At 40.2% G+C, this 22,354-nt stretch overlaps 1 protein-coding gene across 1 annotated transcript in view; it reads right to left on the bottom strand.

Moving 5' to 3' along the window:
* Positions 1 to 22,354, bottom strand: part of PHEX (phosphate regulating endopeptidase X-linked) — a gene marked incomplete at both ends in the record, with an annotated part of 202,797 nt that overhangs the window by 117,779 nt on the left and 62,664 nt on the right. The window contains 2 exons of the mRNA XM_079727783.1: positions 18,877 to 19,005; positions 21,388 to 21,481. Coding sequence (XP_079583909.1) covers positions 18,877 to 19,005; positions 21,388 to 21,481 — 223 coding nt within the window. The remainder of the gene's footprint in view (positions 1 to 18,876; positions 19,006 to 21,387; positions 21,482 to 22,354) is intronic.

Here is a 22,354-nt window from a genome sequence, read left to right as displayed (position 1 = left end):
ACCTAGAGTCTGTCATACAGAGTGAAGTAAGTCAGAAAGAGAAAGACAAATACCGTATGCTAACACATATATATGGAATTTAAAAAAAAAAAAAAAATGTCATGAAGAACCTAGGGGTAAAACGGGAATAATGACACAGACCTACTTGAGAATGGACTTGAGGATATGGGGAAGGGGAAGGGTAAGCTGTGACAAAGGGAAAGAGAGGCATGGACATATATACACTACCAAACGTAAGGTAGATAGATAGTGGGAAGGAGCCGCAGAGCACAGGGAGATCAGCTCGGTGCTTTGTGACCGCCTGGAGGGGTGGGATGGGGAGGGTGGGAGGGAGGGAGATGCATGAGGGAGGGGATGTGGGAACAGATGTATATGTATGACTGATTCACTTTGTTATAAAGCAGAAACTAATAAAAAAAAAAAAAAAAAAAAAGAAAAGATGTTTCACATCACATGTCATGAGGGAAATGCAAACTAAAACAATGAGATAGCACTACACACCTATTAGAATTGCCCAAATCCACAACACTGACAATACCAAGCGCTGGAGAGGCTGTGGAGCACAGGAACTCTCACTCACTGCTGGTGGGAATGCAAAATCAGAGAGCCATTTTGGAAGACAGTTTGGTAGCTTTTTTACAAAACTAAACATACTTTCACCATACAATCCAGCAATCACATTCCCTGGTATTTACCCAAAGGAGATGGAAACTTATGTCCACCCAAAAGTCTGCACCCAGATGTTTATGGCGACTTTATTTATACTTACCAAATCTTGGAAGCAACTATGGTGTCCTTCAGTAGGTGACCAGCTAAACTAGCTGTGGTACATCCAGACAATGGAATATTATTCAGTGCTAAAAAGAAATGAGCTATCAAGCCATGAGGAGACATGGAGAAACCTTAAGTGCATATTACTAACTGAAAGAAACCAATCTGAAAAGGCTACATGCTGTATGATTCCAATGATACCACATCCAAAAAAGGCAAAACTATGGAGGCAATAAAAAGATCAGCGGTTGTGGGGTGTGGGTGGGGAGAGATAAGCAGGCACAGCACAGAGAATTTTCAGGGCAGTGAAAATACTCTGTATGATATTATAATGACAGATTCATGTCATCATACATTTGTTCAAACACACAGAATGTACAAGAGTAGACTCTAAGGTAAACTATATACTTTGGGTGATAACGATGTGTCAATGTAGGTTCACCCTCAGTTTAAAAAAAAAAAAAGTGAGTGATGTTAATGAGAGAAACTATGCATGTGTCAGGGGCAGGAGTGTTAGGTAGCTAGTCAGACATGAGAGGGTCCTGCCCCATCCTGGACGGTTCGCCTTTCCCTCCCCTACCTGGACACTGGTGGTTGCAGCATGCCCAGAGAGCCTCCCTCTCGTGGTCAAGGACCACTGCTAGGTTTCCAGCCGTACCTGGACCAAGCAAGACAAAACTGCCAGCACAGGTTGACGCAGGCGCACCAAGACCTAAAAGGTGACTCAAGGTAACCCCGGGTTCATTATGCCTCATTTGTAATTACTTAGCATTGCGGCTTTTGCTTCCCCGCCCCACCCCATGGGTTCTGCTTGGGTGCTTATGGGTAAGTGCCTGAATACTAGCAGGAAAGTTATATAACCTAAAGCTGTCAATCAACTTGACAATCAAATGACATAGGACACACCCAACCCTATCCCATTGCAGGGCTGCTCTGGTTTCCAGGTAGCCCACTCTCATCCTTTCTTGGGAGTGTACTTTCGCTCTGCTTAATAAAACTCTTGCTACTTAAAACTGCTCTATGCCTCCTGACTGAATTCTTTCCCTTGAGAAAGGCAAGAAACGAGGAAATCGCCATTCCACGAAATCTCCATACCCTCCTCTCAATTTTGTTGTTGAAGGAGAGAATATGCCATCCCAAAACATGTCTCTTTGGCTTAAGGATTATCTCAAACTGATTATTTTTAAGAAACAGCACACAAAATAAGTGCTAAAAACCAAGAGGTTACCCTCTTGGAAGAAACATTTGCATTTATAAGGAAAACCTCCATGTCTCCCTTTCTGTATCAGGAAGAGCAAATTGACTAAATCTCTAGAAACTCTTATCGATGGAGAAGGCATGAACTTAAGTCTGCATAACAAGCAGACCTTTGTTTACTGTGCTTTTCCCAATAACCTCCCTCAACTGTCCCCCCAGCCCCCACCCCACTCTCCAACATCTTCTTTTGTCTTCAGCTGGAGATGGTATTTAAGGCAATGGTTTGGGCCATTTTGGAAAGTTACTCAGTTTCCCTGGCTTGCTCTCATGTATGCAGGAGGTATACATGTTATTAAACTTCTGTTTTTCTCCTGTTACTCTGTCCTTTTATGATAGGGAGGTCTCAGCCAAGAACCTAGAAGGATAGAGGAAAGATTTTTTTTCCTCCCCATGCTATAAACTTAAAACTGCTGTAAAAAAAAAAATCAAATCCTTTTTAAAGGACTTACTGTGTGTAGGTTATATGCAAATACTACACCATTTTATATAAGGCAATCGAGCATCCGCAGATTTTGGTTATCTGCAGGGAGTCCTGGAACCAGTCGCCTGCAGATATCGAGAGATGACTGTAATCATTTTCCTCTTTTCTTTCCCTGTGAGCCTCAGCTGGTCTCTGCTCTAGTCCTCTGAGACCACCATTCCCCTCCCAGGCCTCATCACTGGTTCTCAATTCTTTCTTTTTGACCACTCTACAGATTTAATATATAACAGTTTTTGTGAAATGGTGCTGAACTACCCCAGCAGACTTTAAGAACAAGGGAAATCTCTGAAGGTGATTAATGTCATTGGTTGGCATGTCAATGCAAATAAGAGAAATAATGATTTTAGTATGCTGGAACTAGGAAGATAAATCACTGAACACTTCTGATTTTTATCTTTAGACTACTCTACAGCATCACATAATAACAATGCCTTCAGTCAAGTCATGTTCCCTGAGGCAGCAAAAGCCTGATGTGATTTTTAAATAAGAAGACAGAAATATTATTTCTTCACCAAGCCTTGACCTAATGCCCCAACCAGCCAGCATATAACATTAATAGAAATCACTTAAAGTAGAAGTCATAAGGTGAAGTTATCCATAGAAAATATTTATTTAGAGTTAAAAATCAAAATATGGCATACAAAAATTAACTCAAATGTTATTATGGTAAAATGTGCCACATTCAGAGTAAGAGCCCTCCAAGTAAAGCAGCATTTTGTTAAGCATCTACTTATCTCAGATTTTATGGACCCACACTGAGAAAATACAGTTTACTTGGTCAGTATATGGGCAGTTTTTCGTTCTTTCCCTCAACCAACTCTATTTAAAAGTGGGTTCCCCTTTTCATTCTTTGCACTCCAGGGTTTTGCCCATAGCATTCTACATCAGACATCAGACACTGGTGAGTCACATACACATATGCATACACCTGGTACCCTTCCAGGAAAGGTTTTTTTAATGAGATTCTCCTATCTTAATGCATTAAAATTGTCTCACCTGCTCTTCTTTTGACCTCTCCTTATCCTCCCTCCCCTCACATGGACATAGGAACTTTGTGTTCTATATATATGGGTCAAGATGGTTCTATTAATGCATTTAAAGGGACATATGCTAATACTGTTTTGAGAAGACGTGAAACCAAGCAGGACCCTGCATGGCCTTCCTGGTGACAGACTCCCTCCGTGTTCCCCACTTCTTGTTTGGAAAAAAAGCTTTAGTGTCGCCAGCCTTCCCCTGAGTTCCAAAGAGCAAATTTAAGCAGTTAATAATTAGAAAAGTGAGGGAATGCAGAAACAAAGTCAAAGCAATCAAGCAATAAGTTACGATAGTTTACACAATATTTCAGCCATAAAACAGAGTCAAAGGACTCCTAGTTCCTCCTCAAGGGATACAGATAACAATCTGACACATATCTTTGAGTTGGTTTACAGAAACCAGAGCCCCACCAGATGGAAACTGCTGACCACAAGCATGCAGACCTCAGATTGGTTGGAACCAGAAGACCGATGCTTAAGATTCTCAAAACATCATCCTGTTACCTCACCAACAACCAATCAGAAGAATGTCCACAAGCTGATCACATACCTTGCAACCCTCACCCCTAATGTTGCATTTAAAAACCCTTGCCCAACCCTACTGTGAACTGCGAACGCGAGGGATCTAGGTTGTGCGCTCCTTGTGAGAATCTAATGCCTGATGATCTGAAGTGGGGCTGAGGCAGTGATGCTAGTGCTGAGGAGTAGCTGCAAATACAGATGATCATTAGCAGAGAGGTCTGACTGCACAGAGACAATAATAAATCAACTGCTTGCAGACTCGTATCAAAACCCTATCAGTGAGTGGCAAGTGACAGTTAAGCTGTATCTTACGGAGGAGACTGGACAGAAGCAACACACTTCGGGTGTCACTGTCTCCCATCACTCCCAGATGGGACCATCTAGTTGCAGGAAAACAAGCTCAGGGCTCCCACAGATTCTGCATTATGGTGACTTGTATAACTATTTCATTATATATTACAATGTAATAATAACAGAAATAAAGTGCACAATAAATGTAAATATATAAATAAGTAAGTAAGTAAGTAAGTAAAATAAAAACCCTTGCCCAAAAGCCATCAAGGAGTACAGGTCTTTTGAGCTTTAGCTGCCCATTCTCCCTGCAAATAAATGCTGTACTTCCCTTCACCACAACCCAGTGTCTGTAGATTGACTTTACTGCACATCGAGTTTGGCTCGATAACAAAAGGGGTCAGTTCACCCCACCGTCAGTTGTAGTTTCCTTCAAAGCTTTGTCTCTGGTGACAAAGAAATCCTACAGGGCCAACTCAGATCCTACCTCATACTAATGAATCCCAAACACTTAAACCCACACTTTCAGTCCCTTCTCTGGGTTCCTATTAGGCTTATATTCAGAACAATATAGGTGTGTGTTTAATTGCCATTTATATTTATTTGATCTCCCCAAGAAATCCATAAGCTTCAAAGACAGGAATCATGATTTAGATCAAATGAGATCATGGATACGTAAGGCAACTAAGAAGTGTGGAAGGCGAGCAGAATTCGCCACCCCAAAACATACCTCTTTGGCATGAGGATTATTTTATATTTTAGGCTATTTTTAAGGAACAACAGATTAGAAAAAGCTCAGAAAACAGAGAAGTTACCCTTTTGTAAGAGACATTTACATTTACAGGGGAAACCTCCATTTGAAAGGGTGTCTCCCTCTCTGTACCAGGAAGATGTCATGACTAAATCTCTAGAAACTCTTATCAGTGGAGAAGTCAAAACTTAAATCTGTATAACAACGTTACCCTTGTTTACCGTGCTTTGCCTGGTAACCTCCCATAACTGGCTTCCCTCCCCTGACAACAACATCTTTTGACTTTAGCTGGAGATGGCATTTAAGGTGATGACTTGGGCCATTTTGGGGAGTTACTCAGTTTTCCTGGGTCTCTCTCATGTATACAGGAGGTATACATGTTATTAAACTTCTCTCTTTCTCCTGTTAATCTGTCTTTTCATTACAGAGGGATCTTAGCCAAGAACCTAGGAGGTTTAAGGGAAAAATAATTTTTCTTCCCCTATGGTGTTCTGCAAATTTAAAGTTGTTAGTTTTATGATTTCATATCTCACCACTGTTAGTTTTATGATTTCACATCTTACATGATATGATTTTTCACATGGTATGATTTCATATCTCATACGATACATGTAGCAGATGTTCAATAAATAGAAGTTGATTTATGTTTTTCAAAACCTCCAGTGGGTATCTAGCAAAGAAATGAAATTTAATCAAATATCTTTTATACATGCTAATGTATAACATTTATTCCAGCAGTTATTCCAAATATAAGCTTCAGTGGAACTCAAATGACTCAGTAAGTTAGCCCAGTCCATTCTGAGGTTGATGATGCCAACGTAGTACAGAACAGATGGCTAAGAATGGTTTAAAAAATATATATATATATGTATATACATATATATATCTGATAGAAATAGCTATAGGCTGATAGAGTTCTTAAAGAAGAAAAACAATCTTCAAGGTGATTATATGCATTAATCTTAAAGTAATTTTAATGAAATTCTTAAATAAAAGCATAATGTTGAAGAGATTTTCCTCTCTAATATATTCAGAAATTATACATAATATCTTAATAAAACATAAGATTAAAAAGTCTCCAGTCTCCTCAGTGGTCTAGAGCAAGACATGGTTCCTTAAATTATAACCACGTGACAAGTGAATGTGAAAAACAAAAATTATTATCAATAATTCATGTGGTTAACCTGGAAGAAATAGGCTGCAATCTAAGGGAAGTTCCTAAAACTTTTCTTTCTGGCAACTGTCACTTCACTAGAAACACAGACATTAAATAAATCAATGCACTAATAAATGTTAACTATCCACTGACTCATTATTTGTACTGTATTTAGGAAAACAACTTTGAATTGGCTCCTGATAAAAATGGCATTGAAATAAGAAGTAAAGAAGAGACCCATGTTAAGGTGGGAGAAGTGGTAAAGCCAGAAAAACTAAGGATAGTTAGGAAACCCTCAGTTTCTGGCAGCCAAGCAAGCTGGTATGATAAAACAAATCATACCAGTTTGTCAGGATTAACAAACTTGCACAGCTATTTAAAATGTTGGTGAAAGAAAAAAATGTCAAGTTATTTGGGCCCCAGACATGCTATAAAGCATATCAGTCTGGTGGGGCAAGAGTTTAGCATGTCCTCTTATCAAAAAGCATAAGGCTGGGGTGGAGGTAATAAGAGTAAAATCCTATTTACTGGATATGAACAGAGAGACTGTGCTCTGGTTTTCTAACTCATCTTTTTCTGTTTCCCACTTTCCTACTCTTCGAGGGAACGGATCAGAAACCAGAAAAATATTTAGACGTCAACCAGTCTCAAAATGGTCTAGCTTTTGGCTGTAGGTAAACTCCCTCCAGCAAGGAATTCTTCCTGGTCACATCCAAAACTCGGCTCTGTTGGAGGGCCTAAGTGCTTTCTTTCAGCCAATGAATTTCCAGGACAGGGTCTCCGCAACCCACAGGCCTGATCACATCTGCTTGACATGACTGTGGCCAATAATAAGTGGCAAAGGCAACAGTGTCCAATGTTATCCAGAGATAGAGACCACAAACAAGAAAGGCGGGCCAAATGTGTCACCATCGTGGCAGCACACTCAAGGACAAGGGCAAGAGTAGTGTCCACACTTATTTCAAAAGAATTCCCAATGACCTTTCTGAATTACTTGTTTTGCTGGATGTCATTTTACCAAAGGTTGCTTAAAAAGAGCTGTCAGGATTGGGGTCTTATGACATTTGCTGTAATAAGATTTAGCCCGTAGAGAGTTGTGAAACCTGGATCTGTTATAGAAATTATATTTGGCTCCTTGAGTAGTTGCATGAGACTCTCTTATGAGCCAGATTTAGCATTAAATGATAGGGCAGGTTCTGGAATGTGGCTAGGGCACTAGCCATAAAAGGATCTTTATCCCAACTGAAAGCTACTACACTGGGCATATATGCAGGACTAGGAACAGCAAACCCCCAGGTACCTGCCTCACGCTCACTCTTTTGAAGAGAAATTAGAAAGAAGAGATCTCAATGCAGGAGAGTTGCCACAGTTCTTTGATAAATAGTATGCATTCTCTCTTCATGATTAATCTTAGGCATGGCACACAGTAATAACAGTAGCTGACATTCACTGGGCACTCACTATGCACCAGGCATGTGCTAAGCCCTCTACATGGATTATCTCACTCAGTCTTCATCACAAAACAGCGAAGTAGGTACTGTTTGTATCCCTATCTATGATTCACTGCAACGATGGCTTTTAACTCTATACCCCCATTCCTGTATCCATGCCCTTTGCTGTGGGACCTTTCACTAAAAAGGCAGCGTCTATTTCCCAGCTCTGTCACTCTGGACTGGCCTTGTGGCTTGCTTTGGTGAACAGAATGCAGACATGACACTATGCCAGTCCTGAGCCTGGGCCTCAGGAAGCCTCGTGTGTCTCCGCCTGCTCACTTGCACCTCTGCCATTGCTATGAGAACGTGCCCAGGCTAGCCGGCTGAAGGAAGTAAAATACTTGGAGTAGAGCCACGTCATCCTGGCCACCTCTGCTGAAGCCAGCCTAGACCAGCCAAGCCCCAGACATTAGACAAACCAAGCCGAAATAAGCAGAGCTGCCCAGGGGAACCACCAACCAACTCCAGGTGCATCAACATTAACTGTTAATTGGTGAAGGCCACTGAAGTTTTGTGGCTGAGTGTTACACAGCATTACTATAGCAGCAAAACCTTGTGTACCATTCATAAGCAGGAAGATAGAGAAACAAAGAGGTTAATTTGCCTAAAATGATAAGAACAGAACTGGGCTATGAGATGCTAATGCAAGTTTTCAGAAAATCAGATGTAACTTCTTAATAAGGCCAATATTTTATAACTGTATTTTAAAAGCCCTTTAAAACTCAAATCAGTTTGTTTTGCCTTAATTCAGATGGATCTTCTGCAAAGACCCAGAGAAACTGATTGATATAATAGCTGACACCATTGCCTAGGGAAACGGAAACAGGGACACTTGATAGCCAGATAGAATATCCTTTACTTTGCATGACTTGTGTTGAAGGGAGCTCTATCTTTATCAGTACAATGGCTATACTGAGAGCAACTCTTGTAACAGCATCTGTAAGGAACCAAGAACACCTTGGTATAAAGGCATTGCTATGATGCATGACACTGACTTTCAAGTGACTTCTGCCACTAACGTTAGAGTTACATCTCATTTATTCAACCACAGAGAAAAACGGTGAGCAAGGGAATTGGAGAACTTGAATATTAATGGCAGTACATCAATTCAATTATCTTGGCTAACTAATGAGGTGAACTCCTAGTGCATGGAGGTTGCAAGTTCAAACTCCACCACTGCAATTGGACCCATGTGGGTACTTAAGTCTTCGGCACCAGCTGCAGCAGTATGGGATGGGAGGAGAAACCCGTTCTTGGGATAAGAATTACTACCAGAATTGCTCATGCAAAGCACTCAGAAAATTGGAAGATACTCTAGGTCATCCATGGCATTACTTGGGGACATGAACGATGTCCTTACCATAAAGAGAAAAAGGAATCAGCTACTAGAGTACAGGAGAAATCAGTGAATTGTTTTACACAGTAAATAAAGCTTTAATTCTTCCCTTAATAAAATCTCAATCTAAAGTATAATAAAAGATTCGTTCCTCTTTAACTAAATTAACCTTCTGCATACAGAATGTTTTACTGTATAATAAGAGACCAGTGATTTTATCTTTGATTTGAGTGTTGACAAAAACTCTCTCGTTGACCAACCTCTAGCCAGGTTCCTCTAAGCCCTGTGCCAGGCCTGCACAGCCCAGTTTTATCAAGAATCCCGGTAAGTCAGTTTAGAGAGAACCCCCTCCACACTTGATATCTGAGCACCCTCCATATCTGTCAGATTCCTCATCCCCCACCCTTGATATCTGTGCACCCTGGTCTGCCTTCAGAAAAAGTCCCCTGACCTTTGAACATTTCCTCTTAGTCATTTTCCATCCACTGCCTCCTTCACCCTGCTCCTTGGCCAGCCCCCAGCTGTCTCTGCCATGTTCACAGTTGAGCCCAATCTCTCTCTCCTACTTTGAAAGTCTTGACACCCTTTGCAATAGTCCTGAATAAAGTCTTCCTTATCATTTTAACAAGTATCAGAATATTTTTTTTCTTTAATAGGGTTCACCCTACAACAAAAACCAATAATTTGAGAGAACAGCAATAAAATGCCTATTGGCAGAGCTGAGATATATGAATAAAGATAAGTAATTTGGGGACAGAGTATCTATAATGAAATAAAATTATGTGGTTTAATAACTTAGCTCAGCCAAAATGTTCAAATGGGAATTCCAATTTCCTTGAATTTTCTAGAAACTACAATTCAAAGCATAAAGCGGAAAGATCTTTTTCTCCTTTGCATCAACACGATAGAAAATTGTTCTTTGATGTGTATGTTTACATTTCTGCCTTAGTAACCCCAAAAAAGGGTAAACATTTTAAAGACTGTTTTGATGAAGAAACCTTACAGAGCCTTAGGTCATCATTCCAAGCATCAGGGATCACTCCTCAGAATGATATATGTAGGAAATACTGGAAATTGAGCTCAGTGTGTGGACTGAGCCAAAGATGAACCTCAAATGTTGCTCTTAGACGAAATCTCTGATAATCAGCTTGTTTCTTACTGTTTCCCTGTTTCTTCTGAAAATTCTATGAACACAAAAAAATGCAATGTCACCTGGTTAGACTTGAACTGATTAAGCTTTCACTCTATTTGTCTTTAAAATATTAGAATGCTACTAGAAGCAAAACCTATTCCAACTGTTCCCTACCTCTAAAATGCTAAGAAATTAGAAAATATGTGCCTTTTATGTGTATAAGATCTTAATACATGAATAAGTCATCTCCTGATAAGGGTGAATCCATTATAGGACCAGCCACTAAGAAGTCTCTTCATTATGCTGGTCTCCTCATGCCAGTCATAAAAATGGTGAAGATTCAAGTGTTTTTCAGAGAGAAGCAAGGGAATAGAACACTGACTTAAAGCTAGATCGTTTGGACTTGAACCCCACCTAAACCATTTTCAGGCTGTGTGACCTTGGGGAATTTACTTAAACTCTTGGAGCCTCAGTGTCCTCATCTGGAAACATGAGGGCAGTAATAGCAATTACAGGGCCACCGTCAGGACTAAATGAGTTAACGCATCGAAAGCTCTTATAGAATGCGTACCAGACATCCAACTAAATCTCAGTAAAAGTTAGCTACCTTATTATCATCATCAGATATTTAAAACATTATATAGCCATCGTTGGGATCTTCATGTGCCCACCGTGGACACTGATATCTATCTGGGGCATTTACTCATACGTTACAGATATAAATTATCATTAATAATTTAAAAATGGAAGAGAAAAACAAGTAACAACTTTAGACATCCCTCCCCATGTACACACACGCCCCTAAATCTCTCTCCTGTCATTTACGTCATGAGCCTACAGATCGGGGTTTGTCACAGTAGGATGAGAGCATCATCTCTATTTACAGTGACAATACACCATGAATTCTCTGAGAGAGTTATACTTTCATACCCTTCATATAACTTTCCACAAAAGCAACTTGTTAAATGATTAGCTAATATGCTGTATTTTTAAACTATGCATGATCTTCTAAATAAGATTACAAAACTTAAAAAGTTCTCTGACAGACACGGTCATGACTTTGGGTCTGAAAACTGGAGAGAAAATGTTAGTGTAAAAGGCACAAAATGGTATCCCAGGGACATATTCAGTTTGGCCTCCAAAGTATTGGCCAAGATTTAAAATGTAGGATATTTCGGGGCTTCCCTGGTGGCGCAGTGGTTGAGAGTCCGCCTGCCGATGCAGGGGACATGGGTTCATGCCCCGGTCCGGGAAGATCCCACATGCCGTGGAGCGGCTGGGCCCGTGAGCCATGGCCACTGAGCCTGCGTGTCCGGAGCCTGTGCTCCGCAACGGGAGAGGCCACAACAGTGAGAGGCCCATGTACCGCAAAAAATAAAATAAATAAATAAAATAAAATAAAATGTAGGATATTTCACATACAAGTCCGTATTTCTGACTTCTCTCAAAAAACAAAAAACCAGAAACCGAGCAACCCTCGGGAGGCATCCTGCATGAAAAGAGCCTGAGCTGAATCCTGAATATCACATCCATTTCTATTCATCACTACTGTGTCCCAAACACTGAGGCCCAGGGTCAGCTGTCACTCGTCACTGCACTTGCACTGGCTTTTGCTGACACCCAGCCAGCTTTACTCCTGTACGTTATTTAATGTTCCTCACTGGCTGTGAGGGTATTTGAGCTTGGAACCCCTGACTTTCGCCTTGACTAAGTCCTTTGCACCTTTCAGGCACTGCACATCTTTGACTTGCAGGCTCCACACCAACTGGTCCCTGAGCCAGTGAGAACCAAGCCTCCAAGGTGCTTACCTCAGAGTAGAGTCTAGAATTTGTTTCCTCCTCTAAGCTGCTATCCCAGAGAATCTGAAACATCCTCACCAACTACTAGCTTGACTCCAACTCCCACCCCTGTTGCCAGACCATGAATCTCGTGTGGGGTTGCTTGAATCCTTCCCCCCTCATATTAGAGCACTCTGAGAAACCCAGTTGGTCAGACACCAACAACTCCACCTTCCCAGTCCTGGCTGCTAGCACCCGCTCACCCAGGGACTGAGCCCTGCCATGCTGAACTCCAGGCAGGGCTTGAACTCTTCAATTCTTTAAACAGGCACTGTCCAATAGCCACACATGGCAACTGAACACTTGAAATGGGGTTAGTCCGAACTGAGATGTGCTATAAATATAAAATATGCATGGGGCTTCAAAGACTGAGTGTTAAATAAAGCATACAAACTATTGCATTAATAATTTTACATTAATTACTTGTTGAAATGACAATATTTTGGATATATTTGGTTAAGCAAAATATATTATTGAATTAATTTCACCTGTTTCATTTTACTTTTTAAATAAGGCTAGTAGAAAATGTAAAATTCCATACATGGCTCATATCGAGTTCTATTGGATAATGCTACTTCAGGTAACAAAGACAACCACCGTCCAAAGAGTTCTGCAACTCCCTACTCCCACTCCACTGGCCTGTCCCTCTGGTTCAAGTAAAGTCTGCAGCCAGTCCCACATGGATTAAGGCCCTGGCTCACTATCTGATAGGCAGGAGATTGTTCCATGTGGCCTCTTTAGGTGGCTTTCTGTGGAAGGATTCTCTTTTTTCTACATGCTATTCTTCCTGTTTCTAATTAAATTTGTGAAACTCCCATAGTTATGTGTGAGTGAATAAATATGACTGTACGTGAATGTGGCTGTGTGCACGTGCAGACTCGCATATGGGAAGTCACAAGGAAATAGTAATGTAAAATTGTGTGTTTTCCCCAATGAAAAAGGAAGAGAGGTATGTTGGGGGAGTGAGGGAGGACGCTTTCCCTGCTATGAAGGAAACCTCAAAGTGAACTGCTCCTCCCACCCTCTCTATAACAAAGGGTGCCAACCAGAGGCAGTTGGGCCAACTTGCCATTAAGAGGCTGCAGAGGGCTTCCCTGGTGGCTCAGTGGTTAAGAATTCGCCTGCCAATGCAGGGGACACTGGTTCGAGCCCTGGTTCGGGAAGATCCCACATGCCGCGGAGCAATGAAGCCTGTGCGCCACAACTACTGAGCCTGCGCTCTAGAGCCCGCGAGCCACAACTACTGAGCCCGCGTGCTACAACTACTGAAGCCTGCGCACCTAGAGCCCGTGCTCCACAACAAGAGAAGCCACCACAAGAAGCCCACGCACTGCAACGAAGAGTAGCGCCCGCTCGCTGCAACTAGAGAAAGCCTGCACACAGCAACGAAGACCCGACACAGCCCAAAAAAATAAATTTATTTAAAAAAAAAAAAAAAGGCTGTAAAAACAGAAATACTGAGAAGCACAAAGTCTCTTAGAGGAACCCAGGTATCAGTTTTCAAAGGAAAACTAAATAGCTCAGAGGAAAAAAACAGCAACCAAAAAAAGCAGAACTAAAAAGTAGCCTAAAGGCCCTCACACGGAGTTTGGCACAGTCCACTTAAAGCAATTTGAATCAGGGAAATTTTCTATGATCTGAAAATTGAAGCGAATACTTGCACTAATGCAACAGGCTTTAGTAAACGATGTACTGTCGCCCTGAGTCAAATGCCTGCCCTGCTCGTATGAATTGCCAGAGCTGTTTTTTGGTGGTAACTGCAAATACCAAATGAATGATGCAAAGACCTTGCTACTCCAAGTGTGGTCCCTAAACCAGCAGTGTTAGCACTGCTTGGGAGCTTGTTATGCAAATTCTTGGGTCCTACCCCAGACCCAGTTAAAATGCAATGAAATTTTGCATTTTAACCACCAGATCCTTCAGTGATTCCTGTACACATTAAAGTTTGAGAAATACCTGAAGTTTAACCTTCTGACTATTCATTTGCTTAACAACCGTTTTTGAAAATAAAACAATGGCACCCACCCCTCTGAGTTAGTGTCTCTGGAATTTGTCCCATTGGGGATATTTCTGTTTTTCTCTTTGGATTGTAGCTAATAATAAAGAATGTTTTTCAAGTAAATCAGTGGTTCCAGGTGGTTCTTGGATGAGAGCCCTGGAACACGGCTATAAAAAGCCAGATATTACTCTTATAAGTTTCCAACTTAAGTATTCCCTGAGGCAAATAGCTTCTGCTTAAGGGAGGCAAATAATTTTATGTAAAATAAATGAGTATCTGTGTAACTATCACACTACCTTCACGTCCCACGTACATCAAAGTAAGGGGGGAAGTGCCAAAATCAACTTTACTTGTCACATCCTGACACATGAAAAAGGGACTTTCACACCAAAACTGAGACAAACAAATTAATCCACATACCTTTCGTATTACTTAAAATTCTTCTACTGCCAAAAAAAAAAAATCCTGCTATATAAAAACACCTCCATTATCCCTTAATTGTTTTTATATCCTTCCCAGGGCTTATAATGTTACCACTGTGATTATCTGATAAATTCTCAATCCATTTACTCCGACCAAGGAGTGAAAGAAAACACAATGGGAATATTCAGTATTTTGAAATAAGACATTAATTCTTCAGTGGAATTATTTACAAGAAGAGTACTTTCAGGTTCAAATATGAAGTCTCGAACTTGGCATAAAATTCTCCAAAGTATCAAAAGAGAGAAAAAAATCCAAGTAAATGTGTTTAGATGTATGGCATTCCACAGCAAACCTCAGCACATAATACATAGTTATAATACATATCAACACATAATACCAACCAGTGGAATTATCATGGCTTAACAGACTTTTTTATTTCTTTGCCTTTAAATTCAATGTTTAATGACCACCTGCATCCAAGGTGCTTACATATTCATATCTCACTGACTACGATGGATTGTTATTAGCAAAGGGAAGCAAAATATACCATCCCAAAATATACCCCTTTGGCATATTGATTATTTGGGGCTGATTATTTTTGAGAGGCTGCAGACACAGGAATTGTCCGTAAAACAGTAGAAATCACCCTTTTGTGAGAGAAATTAACATTTATAAGGGTAATCTCCATTGTAAGGGTGTCTCCCTCTCTGTACCAAGAGGAGGAGCATGACTAAATCTCTAGAAACTCTCAGCAATGGAGAAGGCAAGGACTTAACTGCCTCACAGCCACACCCTTACTTACTGCATTTTGTCTGGATTCTCCCAGTGCTCAACGTCTTCTTTCGTCTTTAGCTGAACTTGGATTTTTTTTTTTTTTTTTTTTTTGCGGTACACGGGCCTCTCACTGTTGTGGCCTCTCCTGTTGCGGCACAGGCTCCGGACGCGCAGGCTCAGCAGCCATGGCTCACGGGCCCAGCCGCTCCGCGGCATGTGGGATCTTCCTAGACCGGGGCACGAACCCGTGTCCCCCGCATCGGCAGGCGGACTCTCAACCACTGCGCCACCAGGGAAGCCCTGGACTTGGAATTTAAGGTGGTAGCTTGGGCCATTTCTGGGAGTTACTCAGTTTTCCTGAGTAGAAGAGGTACACATGTTATTAAACTTGTTTGGTTTTCTCCTATTAATCTTTTATTATAGGAGGGTCTCAGCCAAGAACCTAGAAGAGTAGAGAAAAAATTATTTTTCCTCCCCTACATTAGTTAATCATACCTAGATATTCTGCTTCATGCCATTTGTAAAATATAATTCTTCACAAAGAAAATGCACATCAAAAAAAAAAAAACCTAGCTAAATTGAAATTTCTATTTTAAAATAGACCCTCTCCTCCAGTGTAGCTGAAACACATGGAGAAGAACACAGCCAAAATGAGGAGACTTTTTAAAATTCATGACCTCCAACTTCACCTAGAGCAGCCACACTACATCTCCTCAGTTTACTCAGCCTCCTACTCCCCTGGACAACCATTTCACTCCTCCTCTCTCCTCCAACCTTCAGCCCCAACCTCTGAACTAAACTCAAGACTCACATAACCCTACTGCCTCCATGACATCTCCACCTGGAAGTCTGATAACATCTCAAATTCAACATGGCCGAAACTGAACTCCTGATCTTCCCTTGCAAACCTGATCCTCCCCACAGCATTCCTCTTCTCAGTTAATAGCACCTCCGTATTTCCATCTAATCAGACTCAGAGCTCCTACTCTCAGATCCCTCAACAAATCTGTCAGCAAACTGCACCGGTTCTATCCTTCAGAATGTATTCAGAATACAACCCCTTCTCACAACTTCCACAGCTACCATCTAGTCCAAGCCACCATCATCTCTGGCTTGGTCCCTCTGATAGTCTCCTAATTGGCCTCCCTGCTTCTATTCTTGACCTGATACAATCTCTTCTCAACACAGCAGCCAGGGCGATCCTCTCAACATAAGTCAAGTCACATCAGGCCTCTGCTAAAAAGCCTGCATTAGCTCCCCACTTCACTCAGAGTAAAAGCCAACATTCTTACAATGTTCTACAAGTATTATAAAATGCCGCACCATCCCTGCTATTGCTCTGACCTCAGTGCCTACTTCTCTCACCCTCATTCACCCTGCTCCAGCCACGTGGACCTCCCTGCTCTTCCCTGACCACTCCAGGCACATCCCTCCCTCAGAGATTTTGCACTAACTGTTCCATCTGCTTAGAACACTCTTCCCCCAGATAGATGCCATATCTAATTCTCTCACCTCCTTCAAATCTTTGCCAAATGTCATCTTCACAATGAGGCTTTCCTTAATCATCCTATTTAATCCTACAATCCACCCCACATATTCATACCTTCCAGCAATCCCGATTTGTCTTTACCCTGATCTCATTCTTTTCTCTTCCAGAGTCCTTATCATCTTCTAATACACTTGTTAATGTATGCATTGTATTGATTTTTTTGTCTACCCTCACCAATAGAATGTCATCTCAATGAGGTCAGGGATCTTTGTTCTCTGTTGTATCCCAAGTGCCTAGAACAGTGCCTAGTATATAACAGATGTTCAACAAATATTTGTTGAGTAAATAATGAAATTAAACCTCAGCTTTTATTAGTGGATTTATCTGGTTGGGCCATTAACACCACTACGACAATTACGAATAGCCACAGATCATGGGTACATGGAAGTTGATTACAATGCTCTTTCCATATACGTTTAGAAATTTACAAAATAAAAGAATTTCTTTTTAAGCTTATGAAAAAAATTGACAGTGTTTTCTGTGAAATAAATGTCACATTTCTAGTTTTTAGAAGACAGCATAAGGAAAGGGGGAAAAAAATCCCTGCATTTTTTTTGTTTCTAAGCCACTTAATAGTTGTTAAATATGAGAGGGTGTGGAGAAAAGGGAACCCTCCTACACTGTTGGTGGGAATGTAAATTAGTGCAGCCACTATGGAGAATAGTATGGAGGTTCCTTAAAGAACTAAAAATAGAACTACCATATGATCCAGCAATCCCACTTCTGGGCATATATCCAGAGAAAACTCTAATTCAAAAAGATACATGCAACCCAATGTTCATAATAGCACTATTTACAACAGTCGAGACATGGAAGCAACCCTAGTGTCCATCGACGGATGAACAAATAAAGAAGATGTGGTGTACACACACACACACACACACATACACATGATGGGATACTACTCAGCCATAAAAAAGAATGAAATAATGCCATTTGCAGCAACATGGATGGACCTAGAGATTATCATACTAAGTGAAGTAAGTCAGACAGAGAAAGACAAATACCATATGATATCACTTATATGTGGAATCCAAAAAAATGATACAAATCAACTTATTTACAAAACAGAAATAGACTCACAGACATAGAAAACAAACTTACGTTTACCAAAGGGAAAAGGGGAGAGGGATAAATTAGGAGTTTGGGATTAACAGATACACACTAATATATATATAAAATAGATAAACAACAAGGTCCTACTGTATAGCACAGGGAATTATACTCAATATCTCATAATAACCTATGATGGAAAAGAATCTGAAAAAGAATAGATATATATGTATGTATAACTGAATCACTTTGCTGTGTACCCAAAACTAATACACTGTAAATCAACTATACTTCAATAAAAAAATTGTTTGTTTTCACCCCAATCAAAAAGTGAGCAGAAGACCTAAATTGACATTTCTCCACAGATGGCCAATAGGCACATGAAAAGATGCTCAACATCACTAATTATTACATTATACTATATATATTATATATATAACTATTATACACATAACTGTATCACTTTGCTGTACACCAGAAACTAACACAACATTGTAAATCAACTATACTTCAATTTTTTAAAAAGTTGCTTATTTTGAAGAACAAAAAATAAATAAATAAAATTGGCAAAAAAAGAAGTTGTTAAATATATTACAAATCACTTCATCACTGGGTCTCCAGCTTCCTCATCTGTAAAACAAAGAAATCTGACTAGAAAATCTCTACCTTTTGTAATTACAATAGTTCATATATCTAATCCTAAAATTATTTAGGTCCTCTTTTTTCCTAAGCATTGACCTAACACATTTAATCTCTACAGGAGAAATTCTGACTCTTCAAGGCATGATTTCATGCTGTTTTCTCATTTCTAAATTTTCTTAATTTTCATGATAACATTCTACATTTGAGTTTGAGTTTTCAATTAATATGGTACTGCAGGAATTCCTCTTTGAAGCAAAACTGTTATCTAGATTCGTCACTTGAAGAGCTAGAAGGCTGATATTGGCCTGTTGACCATATACATGTCAGATCTGGTTAACCGCCCTTGTTTTTATCAGCTGGGGAGCAGCACTTACCACCTCCTTCTTGTCTTCCTGGAAGTGTACATCCACAAACATTTTCCCAACAACATAAGGGAGGGTACTTTCAATAAAGTTGACACATTTATCCCACTGAGGCAACAAAGTTGTGGTACCCTGGATTACCTGTGGGAGATAATCGATCCAGATTGAGCTTCACTTGGATAAAACCAACGACTGAAAAAAAGTTCAAACAACCTGAAGGAAACAGTCTACAAAACACTGCAGGCCCCAACCCATATACATGTGTCAGATAGTAAACCAAAGGTAAAATTGGATGAAGAAAAATATTCTGCTTGTCCCATTATATTTAAAACTAAGTGAAAATATTTTAAGAGTGGATAATAATGTATTCCTCCTTTCCTTCCAATTTTCCCCATTAAACAAAGGATTTGGACAATAGCATAGCTTTTCTGCAGTTAACAGGGATGAGAGGGGATGCTGTCCAAGTGTCCAGATGGTAGTTAATTTCCACCAAGAAAGGTCTAACATCAGTAGGTGATCAAAGCTCCTGCCCAGTGAGGGTTTCCTTGCTCTGGGAAGTACACTCATAAGACAGACCAGGAAAATATGCCCACCATGAACAACCCAGGAAGCATATTTACATTGTGTCATAACAGAACACACTGGTGACCAAGTAAAAAACAAATGTAAATGTTTTTCTCATCTGTCCCAATTAAACCATTTCAAGAAAACACTTACAAACAAGTAAGGAAGTTCCAAAGCAGGACTTGGAAGGCTCAAAGGTTTACTCTTGGGGGATGAAAGCAAAGAAATAAATATCGTTTAAGTTGCCCTTGCAGGTTGGGAGTTTGGAGCACTCAAAATGCATAGTGAAGGCAGACAGCAAGGGAGGGAGGCTCTGAGAATGGTGGCTGGAGGCATCCCTTGAACGATGTTAGACCCAGGTTGTTGGTTCAGAGCAAATGGGATTAACAATGAAATTCATCTATTCTTCCTCTACTTTCTGATAACACAACCACTCTCAGAGGTAAGGAATGAATGAATCTATTTTTAAAACTTCTAGAGAAAGAGATCTTACAATCTTCTTTGGCAATTCAGTATTATATTTAGCACTTTATGCTCAAGAAACATCCCTTCATACCTAACCTCAAATTTTCACAAACTACTTCTTACACCTCTCTATTCTCTTCACAGTGGGGGTGGAAAGCAGCTGGGTACCATCTTTTATGTGATCCATGGGAGTTAAAAATACACACAGACACATATATATAATCTACCTTTTTTGTAACTTAACCCTTTGATATGACCTCAACATATATAGTTGTTTTATGATGTTCTCTATAAAGTTCAATACTCTAGTGACTTTAAGGGCCAAAATGTATCCAAAATAATTGTGCTACTACTCAAGAGTAATGACCCACTAAGAACTTCTCTACTTATCACTTTCTCTAGTAACTAAAATGTCTGTTAAATGAAATTATAGTTTGCAAAATTTGCCATTACTTAACTCCAAATTGAGATAAAATTAACTTAAAATATTTTTTAAAGTCACAAAATTCTTAAAATGTTAAAAAAAAAAAGCCACAAAATCCTTAAGTCCTCTATTAGTAAGAGAATTACTGAGACAAAAGCCTCTGAGACAAAGAGTAACACCTATGTAAGTTAAGAGGAAAACAAGAGTGGGAGAGGAGCAAAGATCACAGAGCTGGGTGAGGAGGGGGAGAAGAAAAGTGTTTCAGGCAGTTGAGCCACATCTCAGAGGAGACTAAATTTAGGCCTCTTTGGCCTAGTAGAATTAGGATAAATTAAAAGACAGAAGATCAAGGTAGAGTTAAAGACAAAACTCTACCCCTAAATTAAAGATGAAACTTTACCATCTAATACTTATATCATGCGTATTTTGAATATTCAGAATACTGAAAATGAAAGACAGTTACAAATATATCACTAGGAAATATTAAAATTATAATTACAGTGACCCACTTAAAAGCACTGGGGGAGGGGCTTCCCTGGTGGCGCAGTGGTTGAGAGTCCGCCTGCCGATGCAGGGGACACAGGTTCGTGCCCTAGTCCGGGAGGATCCCACATGCCGCGGAGCGGCTGGGCCCGTGAGCCATGGCTGCTGGGCCTGTGCGTCCAGAGCCTGTGCTCCGCAATGGGAGAGGCCACAGCAGTGAGAAGCCCACGTAATGCAAAAAATAAAAAAATAAAAAAATAAAAGCACTGGGGGAAAGGGGAATAAATTGTAAGAAGGGGAGAGCGAAAACAACATGATGGTCCCAAGTATTGCCCTCAATATCTCTATATAGCCTCATCAAAGAAGAGCTTGAGTGTACCTTACTGTATGTAAGGTTTACCTCAATAAAAAGAAATAAAGCCAAAAAAAAAAAATAGAGTTTGAGATGCAAAACTCCCTCTGTTTAAACAATTGGATTGTTTCATCTAATCCCTGAAGATGATTTTTATTGGATTGGTTAATATACAGACTGTTCCGGCATGTGAAGTTATCCAGTGATGTAACACTGCAATCTTCTTAAAACGTACCCGTGAGAATTCCAGCCACCTATACTGAAAGCGCCTGCTTAGGTTTGGAATTCTGGAATAAACCATCCTCCACACCAAATAGTTGGCAACGGTCCTGTTAACAGAAAGAGAAGCACATTTGTTGTGTTGAATTTGATATCTGATGCTCTGCAGAACACCTTGGGAAAATCTGTTGGCAAAGCTCCATGGAGGGACCTCTTGCTCATACAAAACTGCAGAACTTTCACTTGAGAAATGACATAAGATGATACAGTGTCAATAAGCTCAACCAAAATTGGCTTGCTTTTCACCACCTAATATAGATAGATGATATGAAAATTCCAGCCCCAGGCCTCAGCGTGAACATTTTGCTTTCCCACTCAGGACATGGAGTCCCCTGTTACCCAGCCTTTCATGTCTAGAAATTGTCAAGAACTTCCAATTATTAGGTGACTTGATAAAATGCAGATGAATTCTTACCTTTTGGAAACAAAAGGCAATATATTGGCTAATACCAATTATCTAGATGTGCACCTGGTTGCAAAACTACTAGATGTGGGAGTTTGGGCAAGTCACTTAAGCTCGTTGATTTTATCTTTGTCATACAATGAGAATGATCCCTACCTTATAGGGCTATTGTGAAGTTAAAATAAGTAACAAAATGTTTGACAGAGTAAATTCCAGTTTTCATTGCTGTTCACTTCCAAACATATGAACAACCCCATACACTCATGTAATGTCCATAATACATATTTTTAAAAATCTGTTACATTTTCTTAAGTGTTGCCTTTTTTCTATAAGCAAAACATGCCCTGACCTTAGAAGGATGTGTGATCTGAGTTAATTTCTACCTCAGTAGTGATGATGAATTTTTAATGACCCATCCCCTCCCAGCTGTGCCATTACCATGGTGACTAATAACACACATTCCTGAGATGGCTCTCGGTCAGGCAGCCATGTGAGAGCAGTGTGACATGATGATGGCAAC

The sequence above is a fragment of the Hyperoodon ampullatus genome (genome assembly GCF_949752795.1).
Source record: "Hyperoodon ampullatus genome assembly, chromosome: X".
Lineage (NCBI taxonomy): Eukaryota > Metazoa > Chordata > Mammalia > Artiodactyla > Ziphiidae > Hyperoodon > Hyperoodon ampullatus.
This window is presented reverse-complemented; position numbering and strand designations above follow the sequence as displayed.